The 27,304-nt window shown below is 33.3% G+C and overlaps 1 protein-coding gene across 6 annotated transcripts in view; it reads left to right on the top strand.

Annotated features, from left to right (window-relative positions):
• The first annotated feature begins 16,878 nt into the window (after window positions 1–16,878).
• The window catches only part of LOC126892201 (zinc finger protein 664-like), a 114,888-nt gene continuing 104,462 nt past the window's right edge, over window positions 16,879–27,304 (top strand). For all 6 annotated transcript variants that reach the window (XM_050661702.1, XM_050661699.1, XM_050661704.1 and 3 more), the window contains exon 1: window positions 16,879–17,767. In XM_050661702.1, the coding sequence (XP_050517659.1) occupies window positions 17,611–17,767 (157 nt within the window). In that variant the 5' untranslated portion in view covers window positions 16,879–17,610. The remainder of the gene's footprint in view (window positions 17,768–27,304) is intronic.

The following is a 27,304-nucleotide window of genomic DNA, read 5'->3' as shown; positions in this document are numbered from 1 at the left end:
GGACTACGCAAACCTTAAAATGCACATTAAAGAGGACAACGATTGTTACATTAGTACGAAAATTCTGGATAATATAGATAATGACACCATAATAATAATACCCCGATGTGAAATTTACAGAATAGTCAAAATTTTTCAAACGCTAAAGAACGATAGGATAGTGGAGCAACAAGAAATACAACCAGGAATATTCATAGCAAGAGCAATTATTTCAAGTAATAATCCATACATCAAAATTTTGAACACAACATACGAAACAGTAAATGTAGAGGCAAGCACAATCAGGACGTTGGACATTAAACTATTCAACATATATAGACTAGTCAACGACAGCAAGGATAGAAAAAAAGAATTACGAGAATCACTGAAATTAGACATACCAGAATACATACGAGATAACTTAGTATCGTTATGCGAAGAATATTCAGACATATTCGCCCTAAGGCATGATATGTTAACCTGTAACAATTTCTACGAACAGAAACTAAGAGTTAAAGACCAAACTCCGGTATATATCAAGAATTATAGGACACCTCATGCGCAAACAGAGGAATTAAATCGACAAGTACAAAAACTAAGAGACCAAGGAATCATAGAACCATCTACATCCGAGTACAACAGCCCAGTAGTACTGGTACCGAAAAAAGCTATAGATGGAGGAAAAGCATGGAGATTATGCATAGATTTTAGACAATTGAACAAGAAGATAGTTACAGACAAATTCCCATTACCAAGAATAGATTCGATATTAGATCAACTAGGAAGAGCAAAATGGTTTTCAGTTATAGACTTAATGTCAGGTTTTCATCAAATACCATTAGAAAAGTCATCGAGAAAATACACATCGTTTAGCACGGAAAACGGAACATTTCAATTTACCAGATTACCTTTTGGATTAAATGTAAGCCCGAATAGCTTTTCAAGAATGATGTCAATAGCATTTTCAGGATTAACACCAGACAAAGCATTTCTTTACATGGATGACATAGTAGTGATAGGAATATCTGAAAAACATCACCTAGACAACCTGAAAAAGACATTTGAGACATGTCGAAAATTCAATTTGAAACTTAAACCAGGAAAATGTCAATTTTTTAGAAGGGAAGTAACATATTTAGGACATGATCTTTCTCAAGAGGGAGTATCACCCGACAAAGCGAAGTATGCAGCAATTGAACAATACCCAACACCTAAGACAGCGGAAGAAACAAAGAGATTTGTAGCATTTTGCAACTATTATAGACGTTATATTAAAAATTTTGCGGAAATATGCAGACCACTCAACAGATTGTCGAGGAAAGGAGTAGAATTTTTTTGGTCTGAGGAGTGTGAAAAAGCGTTCAAAAAGCTTAAATCATCTCTGACGGAACCACCAATCTTAAAATATCCTGATTTCAACAAACAGTTTATCCTAACAACAGACGCATCCAATGAGAGTTGTTCAGCAATCCTAAGTCAAGATTACAACGGAATAGACCTACCTATAGCATATGCATCAAGAAGTTTTAGTAAAGGAGAAGGTAATAAACCTATAATCGTTAAGGAATTACTAGCGATTCATTGGGGAATTAATTATTTTAAATGTTATCTATATGGAGCACCAACATTCAAAGTAAAAACAGACCATAAACCTTTGACACACCTATTTGCAATGAAAGAACCAACCTCAAAACTCACGAGGATCAGATTAGACCTAAAAGAATATGACTTCGAGATAGAATATATAACAGGGAAAAGTAACTACGCAGACAGCCTTTCAAGAATAACATTGCATCAACTAAAGAACCTATACATAGACAACACCCATATACTAGCTATAACAAGAGCTCAAGCAAGAGAAAAGGAGAAAGAAGCAAGACAAACAAAGGCTGAAAGTGAACTCGCACTACAGCCAGAAGCCACCAAACAGACAGTAAGGAAGGTACTAAATAATTTAGAGGCGCATAGACTACCAATTTTGTCCTTTGGAGCAGAACTAATCTCACCAAGACTGAGCATTAGGGCCAAAAACAAAATAAAATGCAGCAAAAGCATAGCCACAGGATTGGATCATTTCGATTTAAACCAAGCGTTGGCACAGCTTGATCAGCTGGCGGTAGAGAATGCAGTACGTAAAGTAAAGATATACGTAAATGATATTATTTTTAAATTGTGCACAATTGATGAATTTATTAAAGAAGGAAATAAAAAATTGAAGAATATAGAAATATACATATGTGAAGTACCAGAAACAATAAAAGATGACAAAGAAAAACACAGATTAATAGAAGAATACCATAATCACCCGATGTTCGGAGGACACGTAGGGAATAATAGACTAATAAAGAAGCTAAAGGCAAGATTCCGATGGAAAAATTTGGAAAAAGACGTAAGAAAATACGTTAAACAATGCCACAAATGTCAAATTAACAAACCGAAAAGAACACATGTCGAAGAGTTCGTGATATCGGACACATCTTCCAAACCATGGGACATAGTATACATAGATACAATAGGTCCATTCACTAGAAGTAATGAAGGTAATAGATACTGTATCACAATGTTGTGTGAATACGCGGTCAGCATACCAGTGTGCAATAAAGAAGCAGAGACAATAGCACGAGGAATCTTTGATCATTTCATACCAACATACGGACTCATGAAGCAAATAAGAACAGACCAAGGCACAGAGTATAAGAACGAAGTAATGCAGGAATTAACAAAGCTATTAAAAATAGAGCACAACTTTTCAACTGCATACCACCCACAGTCCATTGCAAGTTGCGAAAAACTACACAGAACGTTGAACGAGTATGTAAGAGCATTCATAGACGAAGACAGAGAAAATTGGGATGTGTGTTGCAGAATGTTCACATACTGCTACAATACAACCCCTAACGCGTATCATGGATACACACCGTTCGAACTGTTATATGGCAGGAAGGTTAACCTACCGGAAGACCTTACACAGGAGATTCAACCATGTTACAATATAGATGCCTACTACAATGAGTTACGATATAAACTACAAAGCGCACACGAGAGAGCTAGAACCTTCTTATTAAAAAACAAAAAAGAGCGGCAAGAAAAGAATAAGCTCAAAGCAACACCTCAACACTTTAAAATAGGAGACCTGGTCCTGGTAAAAAGGGAAGAGAATGGTAAGTTTGATAGTCTTTATGTAGGCCCCTTCACAATAACAGAAGTAAATAACGTTAATTGTAAAATCAGAATAGAAAACAATAAAATCAAGGAAATACATATACACAATAGAAAACACAGTGAGTACAAGTGTAATGAAACAATGTTGTTAAACGAACATTTTTATTTTTATTTATGTATTTACGTAGTTTTAGGAAAGTTTTTATATAAAATAAAAATTTTTTGTATTGATTACAACACAGTATTGGTTGGTAGCACTACTTGCAAAATTTTCTTCCCCGTAGTCAGAAAATTCTTAGGAGGGAAAGGTGTACAAGAATTCATCTGTACTTATTAGATATCTTTTAAAACACCCTTTAATTATCTACGTTAATTTCTTTCAATTATTTAAATGTTATCATAAACAAATATCTTTCGTTACATAAATATTATTGACCTAGATTGTGCGGAATGGGACGTTTCGATGCCGCCGGTTCATCGCCGGCCGTTTCGATGCCGCCGGTTCATCGCCAGTCCATTTCATCGCCGTCATATCTCGCAATTCCTAGAACTCCTAATTAATACTAAAAATAACTAATAATTGTAACTGTCGAAAATTCGGAAATATATCAGATAGCGATTAATTGACTGGCGATGAATCGGCCGGCCTCGGCATCGAACTGGCGGCATCGAAACGGCGGCGATGAAACGTCCTAGACCCAGATTGTGAGGAGTAGTTATACATACAGTCACGGTCGGTGTTTACTATAAACACCTTTCAGGGTCGCCGCTGACTCGGCACTTTCAAATATACTTATACAATCAAAACATAGTAAGGGAATCCACATTCGTCATTATACTTTCTTAGACGTAAGATTATTCATATTCAAATAGTATCATCTCCACTCCGCGAGACGACGTCGCGTAGCTTGCTACCAGCTTATACTCATGCAAGTATAATAAAACAACTTAAGCAGTGATACGACTATTAATCATTCCACCCCTCGGATAAGGGTTAACCACCCTTACCGGGAGAAGATGGTCCTAGTAACCCTGGACTAGTATAATTTGGACACCCCATAAAAATTTTATGGGGCTTTTGTTCCTTTAAACCCCCCCAAACTTTTGTGTACGTTCCAATTTAATTATTATTGTATTACCATTAGTTGTATGACCATTGTATTACCATTACCATGTATGAATGTATGAAACGATTACCATTGTATTACCATTACCATGTAGTAATGTATGAAACGATAATACGGCCCACAGTGTTGTATGCGAGCGAAACGTGGGTAATGAATCAACAAGAGGAGAAGAAGATACAGATATGGGAAAGGAAGGTCCTGAGAAAAATTTTTGTAGGTATACAGATAGCGGAGAAAACCTGGAGGAGACGAACAAATGAAGAAGTAATGAGGATGTATGGGAGACCAAAAATAACGACAATAATACGAGCCCAAAGAGTTAGATGGCTGGGACATATTACTCGAATGCCAGAAAGTAGAAACGTCAAACGAATATTGAATGACAGAGCATTGGGAAAAAGGAGACGAGGTCGCCCAAGGAAGAGATGATTAGAGGCTGCAGAGAGGGATTTAGAAGAAATCGGGGTGAAGGACTGGAGAAAGAGTGCAGAGGACCGAAAAGAATGGAGAAATATTATCCAGAATTTAGAAGCCGTAGGCCTATAAGGCCTGTTAGCGTTGTTATATATATTACCATTAGTTAAACACAATATTTTAAAAACTTTTTTACCTCTTAGTATTTACTCAAAAAGTCAGTTTTTATCGAGATATTTTGAATATTTGTCAAATCCACCACATATTTGTATATGGCAAAGTACGATTATGGAGATTTGGTAATAATATGAAAATTTATTTATGATTTACATTTTTAGATATATTTTGAACCATATCAAAAAAGAGGAAATATCTCGATAAAAAGTGCCTTCTCGAAAAAATAGAAAGAGGCAAAAAAGTTTTAAAAACACAGTGTTTAACTAACGGTACTGCAGTAAAAGTTTAATTGGAACATACACAAAAATTTCTGGGGTTTAAAGGAACAAAACCCCCATAAAATTTTTATGTAAACATATTAAAAAAGAAGCCGCAACTCGATAAAAACTGCCTTATCGAAAAAATACTAAGAGGCAAAAAAGTTTTAGAAATATTGAGTTTAACTAATGGTACCACAATAATAATTTAATTGGAACGTACACAAAAGTTTGGGGGGGGGGTTAAGGGAACAAATCCCCCATAAAATTTTTATGGGGTGCACAAATTTCACTGTAATTCTGTTTTAAAATGTTGCTTCCATAAAAATTATACGTGTCCATTTTCAATAAAAAATCTGTAATAGTTTTTAATATATTCGAAAAAATCGATTTTCATTTTGTAACTTCAAAGGACTGTAACTTTCTTTATGTGCATATTTGTACTAAGGTAAATTAGGTTCATTCGAACTATTTTTGGTCTCAGAATATGTGAATAAATTTATGACCTGTATTTTCGTTACACCCTGTATATAGCATTAAACAAGTCAATCAATACTTTACTTCCGCAATCTCCTAGTAGTTTTAGAACCTCTGTGGGTATTTCATTAGGTCCCATGGCCTTCTTTGATTTTGACAAGCGTATAGCATCTTCCACTTCGCTTTTAGTTATAGGTGGTCCACTATTCGCGTCCGTTATGTTATGTTGTATTGGTCGATCATCCTGAAAAAGATCCTCAATTAATGTATTTCCTCCATTGTTGCAGTTTTTGTTTGGTGTCAAACAATAGATTTCCATTTGAATCAGCTATCGCACGACTACTTATATTTCCACACTTTGCTAATTCTTTTACCTTCTTATGCATGTTGAAAGAATCATATTTTCTTTCATACTCCTCGACTTCGCTACATTCTTGGGTGAACCATTGCGCTTTAGCACTCCTTATTTTCCTTCTTATTTCAGTGTACAATAACTTATATTGGTCTTCATTGCGATTTCTGTGTAGTCTTCTTCTTTCCATCAAATCGAGAATTTCCTGCGTCATCCATCTTTGTTTTGGTTCAGCTTTCACCGTCTCCAATTTCCCTTTTATATGAGTCTGAATGGTACCTCTTATATTTGTCCATATTTTTTCGATTCGATCTTCCGGTGATACTTTCGATGTTTTCCAAGTCTGTTACAAATATATGCTTAACGTTTGGCTCTTTAAGCGCTTCTAGATTCATTTTAGGTTTTGGCTTAGTAAGTACTAGATAGAATAGAAAGTACTATTACTTCATCTGATACTGAAGATATTAACTTGATAATTTAGTTTTTGTATTAATTTTGTACAATTCTTTTTTGAAGTTATTCTTCTTTAGGCGCGATTGAGAGTAAAATTTTTATAAATCTGCGCGCATGCGCACACTGACAGTATGGCGTTTAGTTGCTAAATCTTTCTAGTTATGTATAAATATATCAGTGCAAGAAAAGGTGTGAAAAGAATATATTAATGTTTTTAGTAAATAAATTTATTATACTTTTTGTCTTTGGATTTTTCTTCCTCACAAGTAAGATGAGTATTATCAGTGGCGTAGCTAGGGTGGGGCGGGGGGGGGCGGTCCGCTCCCGGTGTCACCCCGTCAGGGGTGACACCCGAGAGACCCGATCACAAAAGAATAAATCATTAATTTGTGACTTTACTCACGTATCAATCTAAAGTTCGATATTATTTTGTGAACACACGAAACCACAGTATAAATAGGGACACTAGAACTTCTCTGAGAAAAATTGGAAGTAACTTCGTAAAAAGAAGTAAAGAAGTAAGAAGTAAAATAGGCGCATGGCGACCGCGCAAGGTTCCCAGTCGCTAGACCGCTAGAGTACCACTCTCGCATTGCTGGTCGCGTAGAAACGTACAGGTTAACTACCGGTAGTACTTCTTGAGATCAAAGTGCCTACATAGAAGAAATTTTACTGTTCCTCTTTATACTGTGACGAAACCGAGAGAAGTCGAGGTCAAAGAAGCATTTCTTGGATTTTTTTCCGTTAAAAGGAAAAAAGCAGTTAATTTAAGTAACGAAATTCTCAAGAAGCTTGAAATTGATGGTGTAGAAATAATATGAAGTACCGTTCACAGGGATACGATAATGCAGCTGTTATGAGCGGCGTACATGGAGGAATACAAGCTATTATTAAAGCAAAAATCAAAAAGGCCATTTTCCTCGGATCTATTGATCATTTAATTAATTTATGTGGCCAGCACTCTTTTGCACAAAACACATCTTGTGTAACATTTTCCAGAACTGAAGAAGTAATTTTTAAGTTTTTTTATGTGTTTCCATTAGCTGCTAGAAAGTGCTTATTAAACACAGCAAAACATCTGTTAAGCGACTTTCCACAACGCGTTGGAGTTCTCCGCGTATTGGCAGAACATTTTTATAGTGTTGTTCCTTCAATTTACAAATTCTCTCATCAACAAGAAAATTTATACACCAGAGGTGCTGCACATAACCTTATGCCCGCTTTGTATAATTAAAGGCATTGATCAATCAGTGACCAAAATAGGGGCACTTCGTCTTTATATTGAAGAAAAACGTAATCATATTATAAAATAAAGTAATACATAGATTTTGCAACGACAAAATGTGATGACGACGACATTTCCACCTAAAAACTAATTCGACGTAGAAAACGAATGGATGGTGAGTTAGCTACCTATATAGGACTTACACTTCGAGCCGAACTTCAAGAAGATGTTGAAATGTTTTGACATTCAATGTTGAACTAGAAACCAGATCAGTCCATTCATATGGCTTCATTGTTCGAGGCTGTGCAGACACACACTTTGCTTTTCCACGAACAGTGAACAGTTGAAATTAGCTGTTTCAACATTTTGTGACTTTTACCATGAAGAGGTATCAGAAGAAGACCTCCTGCTAGAAATACCAAGGCTCAGAAGACTTTTACAAGCGGCCAATATTACAGCATCTAAATGGTTAGCTGTAGACTTTTTAAAATTCATTGTAGTATGGGATTTTATGGAATCTCTCCCAAACTTGGTCGCCTTAAAATTGTTTATGACCATTTTTGCATCGGTTGCTTCATGTGAGAGAAGTTTTGGGAAGCTAAAATCAATCAAGAATTACTTGCGAGAAATAATGACGTCAACAAGGCTAAATAACCTCGGTTTATTAACTATCGAAAGGAGCGGTTAATGTTAGGAGAATAGAGCGGTCAATGTTAGGAATAACAATGCGAGACAAAATCAAAAACGAAGAAATCAGCAGAAGAACAATGGTGACTGACGTCATCGAAAGGATAGCCAGGTTGAAGTGGAGATGGGCAGGACACATAGCCAGAACGACAGATGGGCGATGGACGAAGAGGTTACTGGAATGGAGGTCAAGAGAAGACAAGAGAAGCGTCGGTCGACCGCCTACAAGATGGACTGACGACTTAAGAAAGCTAAAAAGACTGGATCAGAGCGGCGCAGGATAGATGGGGTTGGAAACGAGGGGAGGAGGCCTATGTTCAACAGTAGACTTTTGAGACTGGATGATGATGATTAACTATCGAACATGAAGCAACACAAAACATAAATATAGAAAATGTGATTTCAGAACTTTTCGCTGGTAAAGCTAAAAAAATATTTTAATTCATTCACATAGTGTAAATCAAAAAAGTAAATAAACTATTATATAGAACTGCCGGGAACTAGATAGTGGTAGCTTAAGATAGGGAGACATGGAGAAACTTAAAAGAGGTCTATGTTCAGCAGTGGACGATAGCGGTTAGACGATGATGATGATATACTATTTACTGCAGTTTCGTTAACTATAATTCTTAATTTTTTCATTATTCAAAACATACGGTTATCGGATTTTCGTTGATTTTAACAATCTTTATTTTTAGGATTTGGGGTGACACCATCGATTACCGCCCCGGGTGTCACCCACGCTAGCTACGCCACTGGTATTATTAAAACATTTTAATGTCTGTTTGTTACCGTGAATTGTTATTAGGTACGTCCGAATCAATATAGACACAGTCCTCATAGCCCTTTGGTATAGCGTTCGGCCAGAGAACGAGAGGTCTTGAGTTCGAATCCAGTGCAATCCTATATTTTTTTAAAGCGGTAAGCACAAAATTAGTTTGGTGTTTAAAAAAATTAAAACAAACTATTATTTAAAGTATATTTTTATTTTTAGGAAATCATATAATAGAAGTATAACTTCTTACGTGCGTACAAAGTACACACACATATTTTATATTCATTAAAATCATTCTTTGTCAAATTTAGTTTTATTTTATTACGACCCTTTTTTGTTAGTATCAGACACGAAGCTATCAATGTTATAAGAAATAATACAAGATTCAACAATCAGTTGAGGTTCATTTCGATGCATAAGCAGACATATGTGCAACTCTTAGGTGCAAAACAAGACATGTCTAACTTTTAAAGCAAAATATCTTTTAACAAGCAAGTCTAATTTATGTTTTTTTTTAGTAGTAACTATCTCTATCAAAGATAGAAAATTTTGCTTCAAACGCGATGTTCATTGGTGTCAAATTACGATTTTGGTAAGTTTTTTGCGTTTTACTCAAAACAACTTAGATGTCAAATGTCTGGTTTTGCTTTTATACGCTTCAATTATAAATAAGTATAATAATTATAATTGCATTTATTACAACGCAAGAGACCCTAAAGAGGTCCCGATTAAACCCCGGTTAACTAACTGGCTGTTAACGGAGACATAAATAAGTACCGGGCCTATAAGACACAAGGAAGGTATTTGAAAAATAAGACCTAATGTAAAAACTAGGTATATACTGCAGCGGCGGCTCGTGGGTCAATCTTCAGGGGGGTCATTTTGGTTTGAAAACTTCAAACTGTTGATTTTTTAAAGTATTTAAAAGATCTTTTAGCATTTATATTTTAGATAAAAAATACAGACTTAGATAAAACTCAATACTATTTACCCTAGTTTTCCGAAAATTAAATTTGTCTTTTTTTAGAGTAAATCTTTTAAAAAATATAGGAAAAATGGTATGAACAGGTTATTGACTGATATATAGATAGGAATATTTATAGTATAATAAATTGTAAATTTATTAAAACGAAACTTACTTTAAATATTTTTATATTTTAAGTCAATTCTTCTATCCTTTAGTTCTGCAAAATAGTCTATGACCTTCTCATTGAAATTTGGAATGCTCTTGACAAGCGTTTTCTCGATGCTCAGCATAGACAAGGCACTAAGTCTAGGTTGTCCCATCGTATTACGCAGGAATGTTTTTACTCTTTTTAAAGTAGAAAAACATCTCTCACTTTCCACGGTTGTCATAGGGAGTGTGCACAAAATATTTAATAACTTCACTGCTTCAGAAAATGTTTCAGACAAATTCATGTTAATAAAAAGCTGAAGTATGGCTACTGCACCAGCACTATTGCGAAAATCCTCACGACAATATAAGACTTCAAGTTCCGATTTTAGTTTGGAAATATTCACTGTGGGATAATTAGCCGTCACCATTTTTAAAATATTTTGCGGAAAGTTGGTAGTGTATGCTTCAAATTTCTCTATGTAGAATAACTGTGAAATCATGAGATGATCATTGAAACTAAACCTGTGATTTATTTCAGATATAATAATATCACAAATTTCAAGTGCAGTTCGTCGCTTTGGATCCTCTGCAGTAGTTTTTCTTTTTTTTGCTGTTGATGTGCTTGGTACTTCTGATTCCAAAATAGTATTTCTAATTATTTGGATATTGTTGTTAAAAGACAGGATACAATTTTTGACAGATATAACATCAATGTCTCGCATTTGCAATTGTTTAAACAATATATCAACATGGGGCATTATTTTATGGAAAAAATTTAACCAAAATAAAAAATGCTCATCTTCCAAATGTCTTTTTAAACCAGTTGCTTGATTTATATTGTTACCATCTTGCTCCTCATCAATAATTTCCTCTAAGCAAGATTTTAAATCATCTTTATAAGTGTATACAATTTCAACACATTTTGTATTGAAAGCCCATCGAGTAGGCGCAGCTTTAGGTAGCCTTACTTTAACCACTCTATCCAGAACCATCGTACGTTTTGGAGATCGGCCGAAAAAGGACGAAAATCCGTGTAAATTTGCAAAAAATATTTTTATCGGTTTGTGTTGACTCGCCGCTTTTTGGAGGATAAGATTAAATTGATGGGCATAGCAGTGAATGAAGTGTGCATTTGGGTATATTTCTTTAATTTTTGTTTGTACTCCTCCCAGTTTACCGCTCATGACTGATGCACCATCGTAACTTTGGGCAATCAATTTTTCAGGTGCTTCATTAATTTTTAATAATTGAAGTTCTTCCAATATTACATTAGTTAAATGTTGTGCTGTAGTACCTAGGGGGTTAACAAATTTCCAAAATCTTTCATGTACAATACCAGTTAATACATATCGCAATATGATAATCATCTGCGTTTTATTGGAGCTGTCTGTGGTCTCATCTACTTGAATGGCCACAAAATTTGTCTGGCCAATCTCCTTCATGATATGAGTATGCACAATGGCTAACATTGATTCTAAAATATCGTTCTGAATTGTTTTCGATGTTCCTTTAAATACTGTACTTTTTTCAATGTGTTCTTTAAACATTAAATCCAGTTCAGAAACAAAATCGATAAGGCCCAGAAAAATTCCACGATTATTGGAGCTGTCACTTTCGTCATGACCGCGCAATGCAATTTCGAAAACTCCACAAAATTTTACACAGTCGATTAGTTTGTTTAAAATATACCTATTTTTAGATACCAATTCATTAAAGTCATGCACAGATTTACGATATACACTATCAAGTTGCTGTCTTATGTTAACACGTCCTAAACTTGCGTAACTCATTGATGAATTTATATGAGTAGTTGAAGAGGCATGTTTTGTAATTTTCACTTTTAAATGCTTAATGTCAGTTACTCCATTTTTCGCCCATACAGCGTCATTCGAAAACAGTAAACACGGATAGCAAAAAAATGCATTTCTCACACTGCAGCCACAAATCCAATCACACAAATTGTACATTGATTCTTTAAAATATCTTTGAATGTCCTTACCCCTATCCTTTGTTGTTTGTTTTAAATTCATGTTTGGTTTTGGTCGACCACTTTCTTTTTTCTCAAGCCGCCGTTCATAATTTAGTGTTCCAGCAGATTTTAAGGCAATTATTTCGTCAACAACACTCATCTTGTTTTTGTTACAATCACAAAAAAATCCAACAAAACAAAATAAATTACGCAAATACGCCGCGATCGATATAGACCTGCCGTGAAGTGCGGTCAGCAGACGGTAACTAACTAAACGTGAGGCCGTCGACTCTACTAGAGGTATACGACGGAAAGGTCACTCCCACTCTCGCCCACGAAATTGCTATCTGCCGTCTCTTTTCTATTTTACATGCATTTGTCCATAAGCCATAAGAACTGTATATAGACAATTTAAAATACGGCCCAGCCACGGGCTTGTGTATAGCGCGAGGCGCGACGTTATTATATCTATTATATTTGTTTTGCCAATGCAGACTGCTGAGAGAGAATTTTATATTTCAGAGTGAAGTTTTAGATAAAAGATATTTTTAATAAAATTGGTATTTTTATGAGATTATTTTAGGGGGGTCATTGACCAATTGACCCTAAGGAGGAGCCGCGCTTGATATACTGTACAAAAATAATGGTACGGCATGCATTCTATTTCAAAATTATGTTTTACTATGCCGTACGAATGCACTTTCTCAAACGGTTTCAACGCTTATATGAATTTTCTCATTTCAACCCTATTGCAAAAAATTATTTAGAAAAGTACGGCACCAATTTCAGAGTACCTAAGTATTACTTCATTATGAATAACTGGAGATCATAGTTTTAAATGAAACGATTTGCATATTTGATAAAACCTCACTTCAATGCCGTGTTGAAATACCATAATATAATTATCACAGAATTTCGCCAAATGTAGAAAACTTACACTGTGTCTTATGATCCCTTCATTTTTCAATGTATAGTACGTAAAATATTTTTTTAAAACCTTAATCTTAAGCTTATTACAAAGTCATTTGTATTTGAATGGCGTGGTTAAGTTTTCGGCCTAGGTAGAAAGAAGTTAATACGTTTTAATATATTGTAATAGTTTTAATTATTATACCCATATGATACTATAAAATAACATGTTATTTAGGGCCGATTGTTCAATTGGAGATTATCTTCAGATTAAAAATAATCTTCAATTAAACTTAATATTGCGTTGTTCAATGCAAGTTTAACACTTAACTTTAACCATCTGTTAACAAGAGATTATCTTAATCGCTCAAAAACGAAGGATTAACGGTGTTAACCATAGATATAGATTGCGCCCTGCGATCTTAAAATGGGTGACGGTTGCGACAGAGATAAATGAGCCTATTTGGTCGGTAGTCTCTTTTTAATTTAAGGGGAATATCGACGACGTGAATACCCACTTTATCGAGTAATATGTGTTGACAGTTGGAGCGGGTGGTGACGGGAAATGGTCTTTGGTTTTTGGAAGTGGATAATCGTGGTTCGAATCTCATACCAACTTTACTTTTTTTATTTTTATTTAATCAATATTGCGTTTATTAGATATTTTTACATCTGAAAAATGGACCTAAGTAAATCTAGCAGATAATAAATGTATGTATAGTAAGTTAATATTGGAATACATAATTTGTGAACTGCATAGTAAAATAAAAGTCATTCGTTATTAATATAAATTCGTCCTTATTCGAATAATGTGAATGTTTGTTTTGCTTCTACTTTTTTAAAAAATTGTAACAATAGTTTCATAAATAAAAATAATGTCTAATTACTTATAATTGAATCGGTCATTTCAAAAACAGCAAAGTCCACAATTTTCAGAAATTAACTTTTTGAGAGGAATAGACTCCTTTAAGATAAACGTTGTGTGCAAAAACGACACCTGTCCAGTAAAAACATTAGGAACAAAACTACAATATAACTCTGAATTTTGATGTCATCCATTTCATCCATCTTTCGACTATATAGTTAGTTTTCTTTGCTCTTCTGTAAAATTAGGAATATGTGACCCATGTTGTTTTTGAAATGACCGATTCAATTAATAAATCGATGGTACATTATGTTGATATTAATTATTGGTAATTTTTGACGAATATTTTTAACAATTACTTTATACTATTCTACAATTAACTTATTAAAAAAATAACATTGGCTTTTATATTTTTAAAAATCTATAGGTACCAAGGTACCTACACAGTTTTTCTTATTTGTTATATATTTCTTTGCATAGATTTACTTTAGAGATGTAATAATATCTAATAAACGCAATATTGATTAAATAAAAAATAAAAAAAGTAAAGATTGGTATGGGATTCGAACCAGGATTATCCACGTCCGAAGACAAACGACCAGTTCTCGTCGCCATCCGCTCGAACTGTCAAACCATCTAAAATACTCGACGACAGAGTAGGATAGTGACGTCGTCGATACTCGTCGATACTCCCCTTGAATTAGAAAGAGACTACCGACCAAATATCCTCATTTATCTCTGTCACAACCGTCACCCATTTTAAGATCGTAAGGCGCAATCTAGAGCAGTGGTTTTCAATGTTTTTGAGCCATGTACCACCAAAATGCTTACAATTATTTTTGGTACCACCTAACTGAAGTATCTATGGAGGTAGGTAATTTAATTAACTACAAATATGCTGGATTTTCACTGTGGTTTCGCGTTTTGTGTACCACCGCATCTAATGAAATGTACCACCAGTGGTACATGTACCACAGATTGAGAACCCCTGATCTAGAGTATTATATACAGAGATATGTAAAGAAAATAGATCAGGCTAGTCATATGCCACTCAATGCATCGGGGTGTAACGCCGATATCAAGTACGGTGGTCTAGCTATCTTTGTCTGTCATGCGAGTGTGAGCGTATCTACCAAGAGGTGGGAATAACGGAACGACAGTAACACACAGGCGGCGGCCATCATATGCTAGAGAGAGAAAGCTAAGCGCCGGTAGAGAGAGATAGATAGACCACCAACCCGAACTGTTCCGCGTTAAGGTGGATTTTCACAGATCCGATGTCCGACGGTACGATGATACGATAGAAATTTCAGAGAATTTCATTGGCTGAAAGGTGACAGTTGGGTTTTCGTACGAAATTAAAAAGTCATCGGAAGAAGTTAAAATTATTTTAACTTTTGCACGAAATCGGATGAATTTTGACACTGTTGACATTCTATCTTAAATGTCTTGAACTTGTGAAGTGTTTATGTTTTTGATATATTGAAATGGAACAACAAAATCGTAATTATAAATGGATGTTGGTCTGAAACTATTTTCTTGTGGCATTTTTGTAATTAACTATTTTTAATGAGAAATAAGCCCCAATTTTAATAAAAAAAAAATGATTTTACTTTTAGTAAAATTGTGGCTTATTTCCCATTAAAAACAGTTAATTATAAATGGATGTGATGGTACTTCTAACAATAACTCACATTTTTATCCTCTTCAAACAGATAATTTGACGAATCCATGATGATCCAAACAATAATAAGAATAAAATCGAAATAAAACTATCTATCTGTTCCTGTTCAATATCCAACAGCAAACATTTGTATCAAATATCAATCCATGGAATAATCTGACATATTACACAAATGTCAAAAAATTTCGGATACGACAATCAAATATAATCGTACGAAAAAAATTCGTATTTCGTGTCTTCGGATATCGGATCTGTGAAAATTAGCCTTTACGCTATTTTTCGAACTGGCCTAATCTATTCTGTTATATCTATGATTATATATCTATGGTGTTAACTAAAGATTGGTAACCTTACTTTCTGGTTTTAAATTAAATATTTTCAAGAAAATTCCAAATTGGAACAACCATAGTTATTGCACTAGCTAGATATGTATGTATTTTGAATTGTTCTTTCTATAAATTTTCAGTCGTAGATAAGATTTGCAGTAATAACTAATAATCTATTACAATTTCGTGTCTCTAAAAATAATGGCTATTTCTCTTTTATTTTGATGACAGAGATATATGACAGAGGACGAATATTTCTTAGCTGTTTTTAATATAATTTTTTTGACTTCAAAAAAATGTGTTTCTTAAAAAAATTATATTAGTACAAAAATAAATAAGATCTCTCAGTGTATAGGTACTTATGCTTTACAAAATACAAATACATTATACAAATTTATGCATGATAGTTATTAATTATTTATAAATACATATTTCCAGAAGTTTCGCTTTTTTTCATTATGTGTAAAAATCAGGTAAAAACAAATTGGAAAAACTTTTAATGTAATTTTTGTGAAGGAATAGGAATTATTTTTATAAGCTAAAAAATTAACATTACATGTTTTTTTACTCAAAGTTAGCAGTTGTACTTTTAATACTTTCTTCCATTTTAAATATTTTTAATAATGTAAATTAAAAATTAAAATCTCTGTCAGTAGTAGTTGACATGTACTAAACACTACATGTCAAAAATCAACTTTATAACACAGAACACATCTTTATGTACAATTTTCATGATAAAGTTTGTTCCAAGTCGTTAATTAATAACTGGCAACGTTGTCGCCGCTTCATCGGATAAATCCGAAAGTTAACTAACATTGAACAACTTCTTAAAAAATAATCTTTAGATTAAATTTAATTACTGTTTACTTAATCCATGAGTTAAGTACTGATTGAACAACTGGCCCTTATAGTATCATGATGCTATTCTCCTTTTCATGAACATTTTTCAGTGCGTCACAAATTATAGAAAAAAAGGTAAGTCCGTGATAATACACATTTATGACATTTATTCTAACGTGACATTTTAGTTAAATCTGACAGTTGTCAAATTTTATTTTCAATTTGGAATAAAACCAAATCAATTGTGTCTATTGCATTTATAAAATGGTATTTTCTTTCATTTGTATAGTTTTATAAATTGTACAGATTATATTGATAATAGTATTATTTTATTTAATAAATAATTCTTTTTTGATTATGGCGCCATCTATCGACAACTAGAATAATCACCAAACTAGAATAATTACCGAAGTATTCACAGACGTGCCTTTTTTTCTGTCACATACAATTTAATGCGTTAGAGAGAAATCGAAAACTGTGACGCACTGAAAGATGATCATGAGAAAAAGAATATTCATAAATATGTATTCTTTGCTATTCATTCAATATGTCCACATCTTGAAATTTAACGAAACTGGCAACGTTACTGATTTACCGTAACTGGATGATAAAAGACACGGGGCCATTGGCAACCAAGAAGTGGTGTGTGAAGGTTATGTTCTTGTTGTCAGTTGCCGTTGTCATTGTTGTCAAATTGTCAAGTCAATCAAAGACAAAGATTTGTTTATTTTTGGGTTATTGAATTTGATTATTAAATATTGATTTACGATTTCAAACAAAAACAATTTGAGTTGATACATGCACATTATTATATAATGGATATTAAGGTAGAAATAATTAAGGAAGAAATTGAGGAATGTGATACTGGATTTACTAGTGCAGACGTACGGTATATGCAGAGTGAGTTATCCACAGAAATAGATATAAAAGATGTTGAAGATGTGAAAACGGAAACACAAGAAGATGATTCAGGTGAGACACTAACTTAAACAGTAAAAAATTTCAAATTGTTAGAGGTCCTACCCTCTTACGACTCTGGAACTAATAACCCTGGATCCCATGTACCAAAAAAAATTATTAATAGCAAGCTGAAAATTTGTTAATAGCTTAACGGTGTCTAGTCCGACAAACTTTGATGTACGGGAACACTGGAACAGGGGAAGTTTTAATTGTGGAACAGGTTTCAAATGTCAGACTACGAAAACGTCCCATGTATATTCAGTCATGTGATGGATGACCAAAGTTAAGTTTAACGTTTGAGTTAAAGTTAAGATAACTCTCAGGAATAACGTGCCCATAACTATATAGGTAAAATTTGGTGTGATGTATCGCTCGCAGTTATGAGATAGTTATATCATCAACGTTATATTAGAACGAAGTTTTGAGGAACAAATTTTGAAGTAACAAAGAGAACCTTATGTACAAATAGTACAAGTTGGAGTGAGCGCGAGAGATTGTTCCGAACATACCCGTCGTCGGCTACCGCCGATGACCGAACAGCAAACAGCTGTTTGGGTTCGTTGGTGTTTCTAAGTTGCTTTCAAACAGTAGATAGAAACAGGGTTGCCAGATTGGTGTATTTTCCCAAAATTTTGGGTTAATTTGAAAGCGTCTATTGAAATTTTTCTAAGCAGAAATTGTAGTGGGATTTTTTGGGGGCGGAAAATTATGGATGATTTTAAGGGGTCATGGTAAATTAAATTTGCGAATGTACATAGAACTGTATATTATACTCCTATATAATCGAAGACGATAGGAACTATGAATTATTTCCATGGCCCTCGTTGATATTGTAATATGAATTTTGCTTTACTGTTCTCTTCATTTGACTAATAATTTATTAAAATGCAGCAACAATTTAAATTTGGGGACTTTGGGGTATTTGAGCTTCAATTTCAGGGAATTTCAGTTTCTAAGTGGGAGATTTATAAAATATCTGGCAACTCTGGATAGAAAGCTCAGTAGGTACTTAAAATAAAATTTCAACTTAATCACCCGATTTGATTTTTGTATAATTTTTAAAATTGTATTACCCTTCTATTCTTAATTATTAAATTACTAGCTTCTAAATTCACTTGATTTCTGTCTAAAAACAAGTCAAAAGATGAAGCTAACCTTGCATAACTACAGAGTTATCTCATAACTTGAGGTTTAACGTCGCATTATAAAGTGACCAGATAACTCAAGAACTGTCAAGAAATAACGCAAATAGTTAAGTTAAGTATGATACATCACACCAATTCGATGGTTATAACATAACTACAGGATAACTTTACGTTAACGATAACTTCGGTCATCCATCACAGGGCTGATTGTCGGACAGAATTTCCAATTAATTTGTTACCTTTTCATTAAACTCTCAAGCAAAAATCTGACTGCTACACACACCGGCAAAATTAGCCGAACACTTTAAAAATGGGACATGTTTGATGTCTCGGATTTCCTATACCAGTTGTCCGATTTGAGTGATTTTTTTAAAATATTATAGTCTTATCATTTAAGAATACTGGTGTAATACTATTGATACTAGACAGGTAAATGTAATTTTATACCGGGTGTTACAATCATACTATGTTTTTTCCTTAAAGTTCGGAGCACTCTGTGGAATATTCTAGCCTATATAAAATTTTAAAATTCAAACTCAATTGTAGCCTTAGGCTTTCTTAACATTTTTTTATTTTGATAATTTGCTTAGGTTGGATAATAAAAAAGTTAGGTACTTTAACAACTAGTCATCTTCTTCATCAATACAGGGAGTTTCTAAATAAGTGCGACAAACTTTAAGGGGTAATTCTACATGAAAAACTAATGACGGTTTGCTTTATAAACATATGTCCGCAAATGCTTCGTTTCCGAGATACGGGATGTTGAATTTTTTCTTTTAAACTGACGATTTATTTATTGCTCTAAAACCGGTTGAGATATGCAAATGAAATTTGGTAGGTTTTAAGAGGTAGTTATTGCACATTTTTTGACATGCAATTAAGAATTTTATATTCACCACTGGCGTGCATACGGGTATAAACATTTTAGATATATCCCGAATGCACGCCAATGGTAAAAATAAATTTTTTAATTGTATGTCAAAAAATGCGCAATAACTACCTCTTAAAACCTACCAAATTTCATTTGCATATCTCAACCAGTTTTAGAGCAATAAATAAATCATCAGTTTGAAAGAAAAAATTCAACATCCCGTATCTCGGAAACCAAGCATTTGCGGACATATGATTATAAAGCAAACGGTCATTAGTTTTTCATGTAGTTTACCCCTTAAAGTTTGTCTCACTTATTTAGAAACACCCTGTATTGATGAAAATCGTGACTAGTTGTTAAAGTACCTAACTTTTGTATTATCCAACCTAAGCAAATGATCCAAATAAGAAAATGTTAAGAAAGCCTAAGGCTACAATGGAGTTTTAATTTTAATATTTTATATAGGCTAGAATATTCCACAGAGTGCTCCGAACTTTAAGGAAAAAATACAGTATGATTGTAACACCCGGTATAAAATGACATTTACCTGCCTACGAACAATATTATTACACCGATATTCTTAAATGATAAGGCTATAACATATTAAAAAAATCACTCAAATCGGACAACTGGTTTAGGAAATCCGAGACATCAAACATGTCCCATTTTTAAAGTGTTCGGCTAATTTTGCCGGTGTGTGTATTTATCACCAACATAAATCCTGTCATTTAACATTTTCTATGTGTGGAACTTATTAAAATGCCCAACATATTTGTCAGAAAAACATTTTTTCATATATAATATAAAGTTTGATTAATTGTAATAATATACTTGTCAGGATGACAAGTTTCACAATTAAAAGCAAGTTCCACAATTAAAACTTCCCCTGTTCCAGTGTTTCCATACATCAAAAATTCTCTGACTAGACACCATTAAGCTATTAACACATTTACAGACACACTGTCAACTGTCATTGTATACACATATTCTTATGGAGTAAATGACTTCATATGCAGTCATGACCATGAATGTGTTAACAAATGTTAGGTTTGCTATTAATATTTTTTTTAGTACACACAATCCATAGCTATTATTAGATATAAGTATTATTGTTATTTTGTTGTTTGCTTATTCTTCTTCTTCTTCGTCTATGATCAGGCGAGACTAGTTAGTCTCTGGCACTTGTTCATAAGACCTTTGTATCATACCTTGTTTTTTTCCCTAATAAGTTATGTGGCCTCAACGAAGGCCAAAAGTTTTCTTATTGGTAGTTTTAGGATCTCTTCTGGTTCAAAGCTCTAATTCCTGCCTTGCATCACTTAACACAGTGCAATAGCATAGTATGTGTATGGCAGTTTCTTCTTCCATTATGCACTTTATGCACCATGGTTCATTAACCTTACCTAGTTTGTATAGGTGGTTTCTTATACAACAATGCCCAGTCACCATTTCAGTGAGCGTTTTGATCTCTTATTTTAGTGATGTTTGTTTGGTCTTAATATTGGCTATCAGCTTGCTTGTATTCACTCCATACATGACTAGAGTCGTCACCTGACATTTTTGCAACCACAATTTGAAGTGAAGCATGTGATAATTAAAGACCGGATTATATGTTCCTGATTTGACTGAAATATGTGCATATATATGTCTGAAATATGAGTAAAATATGTTGAAAATATTCCCTAAAAGTTTAAAATATGTTCCAAATATGTGGAATATGTGAAAAACATTTTAAAGTAACAAGAAAATATGCATTAAAAAATGTATAAAAGTTTTATTAAATAACGGTAAGTACATATATTGACAAAATTAACCTAAATATACGAATGTATACCTATTTAGTACCTATTACTATTACTTACGTTTCTACATTTTATTCCTTCTTATAAAAACAATTCACAATCAAATGTTTTTAAATATTTTCAATAGTAAAATTATGCCGCCTATCCGTTAGTAGTAATTTGTATGTTGAAAATCTTTGTTCAACATCAACTGATGTGATTGGTGCAAACATTAACAATCTCCGCATTTAAATTGGTATTGACATCAAAATCGCCACAAATAATTTGGTTTGCTTCCTGTAATAATAATTTTAAATCACTATTTTTCTGTAAAGTTTCAATCCATTTTTTATTTATTGATTGTCCAATTCTTCCAGAAACTTCTTCAGCGTTTTCCTTAAATTTCTGAATTAAATTAAGGGACTCTTGTAGTGGAAACGATTCAGTTTCAAGATTGAGGATGGTTTTATAAACAAATTCATAATTCGATTTAATAAAACAAAGCTCATTGTGCAGTGATCTGTTTTCTAAACTTGATTTGCATTTTGAAATCGCACCAATATTTGTTTCTTCAAAACATAAAATTAGTTCTTTTATAGGGAGAAAATGTTCCGCATAAAAACAGGCAGCTTTTAAATATGTTCCCTAACTTGTGATTATAGGCTCCGGTGGCAAAGGAGTATTTGGTAATTTTTCTTTATATATCTGAATCCTTAAAGGCGATTTTACAAATATTTTCTTCACGTTGCTAATTAAACTATTAAATGTAGGAAATGAATTTCGAATTTCTTCCGCCACTCTGTCTAAACCATGCACCAAACACGTCACATGAATTAAATTGGGATATAAAACTTTTAGTTGTTGGTCAGATTTGACCATGTATGACGCAGCATCGGAAACCATAAGCAAGATTTTGTTAGCTGGAACAATGTCGGGAAGGAAAAAGTTCATGAATGCATCATTTATAAACCTAACCATTGTTACATGGTTAACTGTGTCAAGCTGTTTACAGCCAAAAATATGTCAAAATATGCCAAAATATGTTAAAAATATGTCAAACGGTCGAAAATATGTTCAAACCATCAAAATATGTTAAAAAACAGAAAATATTCTAAATATGTAAAATTAAATTAGTGTCAAACGCCTTTAATTATCATAATTCGTCCACATCCTGAAGCGTTTGATTGTATCTTTGATGGTTATCGATATGCAAAAAACATATAATCCGGTCTTTAGTGATAATAGACTAGGGCGGATCTGTGAAAAAATGTCTATTTTTGGATGTGCGAGGTGGCATTCGGATTTTTGCAGATAAAGTTAGGTACAACTTCAATAATAATAATTGACTTATGCTCCTTCTCAAATAGGCCCGGAACATTAATAAAAAAATTTAAATATTTAAAAATTTCGAAAAATATCGATTTTTTTCTACTTTCATTGCTTATAACTTTAAAAAGATTCATTTTGGAACAAACTCATAACGAAAGAAAATAAAGATAATTGAATTTTGTATGATAAACGACTGATTAAAAATGTCTTAAATTATTACCCTTTCTGTAAAATAGCAATAAATACAAAATAAGAGGGCAAAATAAGCCTGTTTTTATTCAAAGTGTTTCAACCACTTTGGTTGCACTTAGAACTTTCGTAATTCGCTTAGAAAATTCTTATACCATACTTAAATACTTCAGATCTTCAAACGTTGATGCTAATGTTAATAAGACACAGATGCTCTGAACAATTCAGATGTTGATCTATGTAAATACCCAAGAATTTGTTGATAATACAACAGTTTGATCATCCAACTCAACCTCCTCTGGAATTATCTCATTATTTTGCTTTGTGTGAAAACACACACAGTTAGTCTTCTCGGTATTTAAAACCAATTTATTTTTTAAGAATCAATTCTGAGCTGTTTTTAAGTGATCTGAAGAAATACTCAGAAGATCCTCAAACATTGATGCTAATGTTAATGAGTATTTCTTTAGATCACTTAAAAACAGCTCAGAATTGGTTCTTAAAAAATAAATTGGTTTTAAATACCGAGAAGACTAACTGTGTTTGTTTTCACACAAAGCAAAATAATGAGATAATTCCAGAGGAGGTTGAGTTGGATTACATAGATCAACATCTGAATTGGTCAGAGCATCTGTGTGTTGTTCACAAAAGAATCAACACGGCATGTTATGCATTATGAGTAATGTCTAAGTATTTGAATTTACAACACCTTAAGACAGTTTATTTTGCAAACATTTACTCAGTGCTCAGATTTGGTATTATTTTCTGGGGCGGAGGAACTGATGTTGATAGAGTATTCATTGCTCAGAAGAGAGCGATAAGAACAATGCTCAAGATAAAAGCTGGAAGGACCGGTAGGGGAAAATTTAAGGAGTTAGGATTATTTATATATATGAGGGCTTTATATATTATATGAGTGTTTACTGTTCCTGTTCAAGAATAGGGATAGGTTTACACATTCTGAGCCAAAACACAGCATACCCACTAGGTATGTAGGGCTCAATTTCCCTATACATAGGCTAGTCGCAACAGAGAGAGCACCTACATATTCGTGTATAAGTTTTTTTAACAAATTACCTGTTAGAATTAAATTGCAACAGAATTATTATATAATTAGAACTGAAATAAAAAGCATTTTATTGGATTTAGAACCATATTCTGTGTATGAGTTTTTAAATCACACATTTTAACTTTTAACTCATAGTAGTTGTAATTGTAATTTTATATTGTCACGGTCCCAGGCCGGCCCTGTCAAATCCCGAAGATTCTGGCGACTGACTGTCTGACCCTTTTCCGTTGGCGAGACACTTGTTTACCATACACCTTTTTTTATTGCTCTGTAAATAATACTTACTTGTAATTGTACCTTTCGATTTTTCTGGAAATCAGTAGATTAATTTTATAACTATATAAAGAGACATTTTTGGAATTAGAGTTTAGTCATAAATTTGTAGCCCTCGCGAAATAAATTGTAAATAAATTATAATAAAGCCGTGGTTATTTTGTAAGGAATAAAATTAGTGTAGTATTTTCTAATAAATTAATTAATGTTAAGTGTTTATCCTAGTTTGTAAAATAAAAGGTATAAATTCATTGTTTTTCATTTGTCTAGAAGTAAGTTATTAAAAATAAATAAAGTCAACTAAAATTAAACTTAGTGCCTAAAAAAACATAAATATTAAAATAGTAAAGTCAACCACGTAAAAAGACAGTTTTATAACAATATGTATTGTTGTGATCTTGATTATTGATATGAGATAATAATTTTATATGTCATTTAATTTAATCAATGCTTTAATAATAATCTAATTAATTTACCAGATCATATATCAATATGTTTTCAATCTCAGGGCTTTTTATAAAATTAAGTACTTACATACGTGGCTTCTAAGTATTTCTTAATGGTTCCTAATCGGGATAGGAAAGAAAAGAGTAAAATAATAACACATATGGGTTACAATTGTAATCAAAATATTGTTTATTTTATTTAAATGGCAATCACTGCTTAATATTTGCTATATCTTATTATTCTTAAACATAACATTTACACATGGGAATCTTATTTCCTTTTGGTTTCCAATTGAAAGTTTTTATTAACATTTAACTATTATGATTTATTAGCAACAATGCTATTTAAGTTTGATGAAGCTTTTCTGATATTATTGATTATGTTTCTTCAATTTTAAATGTGGTATTTAATACGAAAAACCCATACATTCATGTCCAAACAAATGAGACTGACCTTTTTCTGGTGAACTGAGAATGTCTGCACACAAGACCCGTTTCCTGCTATCCTTGGCTGCAATCAAAACCTCGTCCTGGCTTCCAGTAATGTTCTCCTCTGAAACTAGCTCGTATAGCTCTCGCTTCCTGCTTCTGTCGTGATGCTGTGTTCTACCTTTTTCGAAACTGCAATCAGCTACCGGGAACTCTTGGCTCAAGGAGGTTCTTTTACTCTCAACCTGGCCTACCTCTTGTTCTACGATAGATACTCCACACTCACGGAACTACACCGGCTTTCTCACTCTCCGTACACTACCGTCTACTACTCGACTTCACTTCTCGACAGCTCAAAACATTCTGCTCTCTATTTGTCATTCATTCCCCTACTTTCTAAATATCCCTTCCAGATTCACAAATCAAAATTCCACCACCAACTCTCATTCGCAGTATTCCTCAAAACCAATTTTTAAACTTTCTAAATATGCTTAATGGATTTCAAAGAAAATAGTTAATTCCCATTCTAAAATTACTTTCTACTATATACAAATTTAGTCTTATTTAGCATCGGCTAATGATCGATCCTTCCGCGAACAACGATAATGACCTATTAACGATTTCACTTGAGTCTTATTTAATCACTTCTTAAAATTAAATATAACAATTTGTTGTATACAGGTTGTTCTAAATTTATATGCCCGTGGTTGAGAAAATTGAAAATATTTTATATTAAATTGAATTCTGTTTATAATTATCAAATTTTAATTTTCATATCAAATAGAAATATAACAAATCCCCGCCTTGTATTCGATAAAATTTATCTGCATTTTTAAATAAATTTTCTCGAGGCAAAACCAACTCCCTGTATATTTCCTTACTTTAATCTACGTCTTATATCCTAACTTACTATCTACTTCATGTAATTCTGTCTTTTATTCGTGATATTTGTATACATCGTGAATATTATAAATTCCTCGGATCTTTTCCGAGTTCCTGTGCCTCAACTCATAACTATTTATCCCATTTTCATTATTCACGATATACGGGCCTTCGAAAACAGGCATCAACTTTGCGCAAATGCCCCCAGGAAGATTTGATACTCGTAATGCCCTCACGAGTACTTTTTCACCCTTGTGGAAAGTCACTGGTCTTCTTTTTCTATTTTGTTCCTGTCTTTGGATATATTTTTCGTTGCTTCGCCGTAATCTTCTCTGTACGGTTTCAATCACCTGTTGATATTCTTTTGGATCTTGGTCTTCCCATGGCCTTATCGGCAGTACACCCTTCATGATGTATTCTGGGGTCTCTTTTGTTACTGTGCTCGGAATTGTATTTAGATACCTTTCTATTTCCACCATTTTCCTGTCCCAGTGGCGATGTTGACCATCTGTTGCAATGCGAAGAAATTTCGTCACTTCCTGTATGAATCGTTCCGAAGGATTACTCTGTGGATGCCTGATGCTGACAAAATTTGTCTCTATTCCTCGTTCTCGAAGTTGTCCCTTGAAACGATCATTTCGGAAATACGTTGCATTGTCCAGTAGAATCTTTTTTGGTGTTCCTACTATGGCTATAAAATTGTCGATTTTTCTTAATATTTCTTCCCCCTTTGTGGTGCGGCAACTATATAATTTTACGTATTTTGAAAACACATCCACCATTACCAGAATATGTTTGTTCCTTTTAGTGGTCATAATTAGATCGCTTAACATATCTATTGCTACAATGTCTAGTTTGTTTCGGGCTTCAATATTTTTGGCAACATTTTCGTTTTTGAAATTCCGACTCTTATACTTTTGACATACATCGCACTTCTGGGTAATTTCCTTTGCAATGCGGTAATCCTGTCGGCTGATGTAATTTTCCCTAAAAACGAGCCAAACTTTTCTGCTACCGATATGCCCATTGTCCTCATGTAATTTCTTTATTATCTTTTCGGCCAATGTCTGTGTCACTAAATATAGTTCCTTTCCGTCTATTCTCTTAAAATATATGTTATTTTCTACTTCCGCTC

Source organism: Diabrotica virgifera, chromosome 9 (assembly GCF_917563875.1).
Source record: "Diabrotica virgifera virgifera chromosome 9, PGI_DIABVI_V3a".
Taxonomy (NCBI): Eukaryota; Metazoa; Arthropoda; class Insecta; order Coleoptera; family Chrysomelidae; genus Diabrotica; species Diabrotica virgifera.
This window is presented reverse-complemented; position numbering and strand designations above follow the sequence as displayed.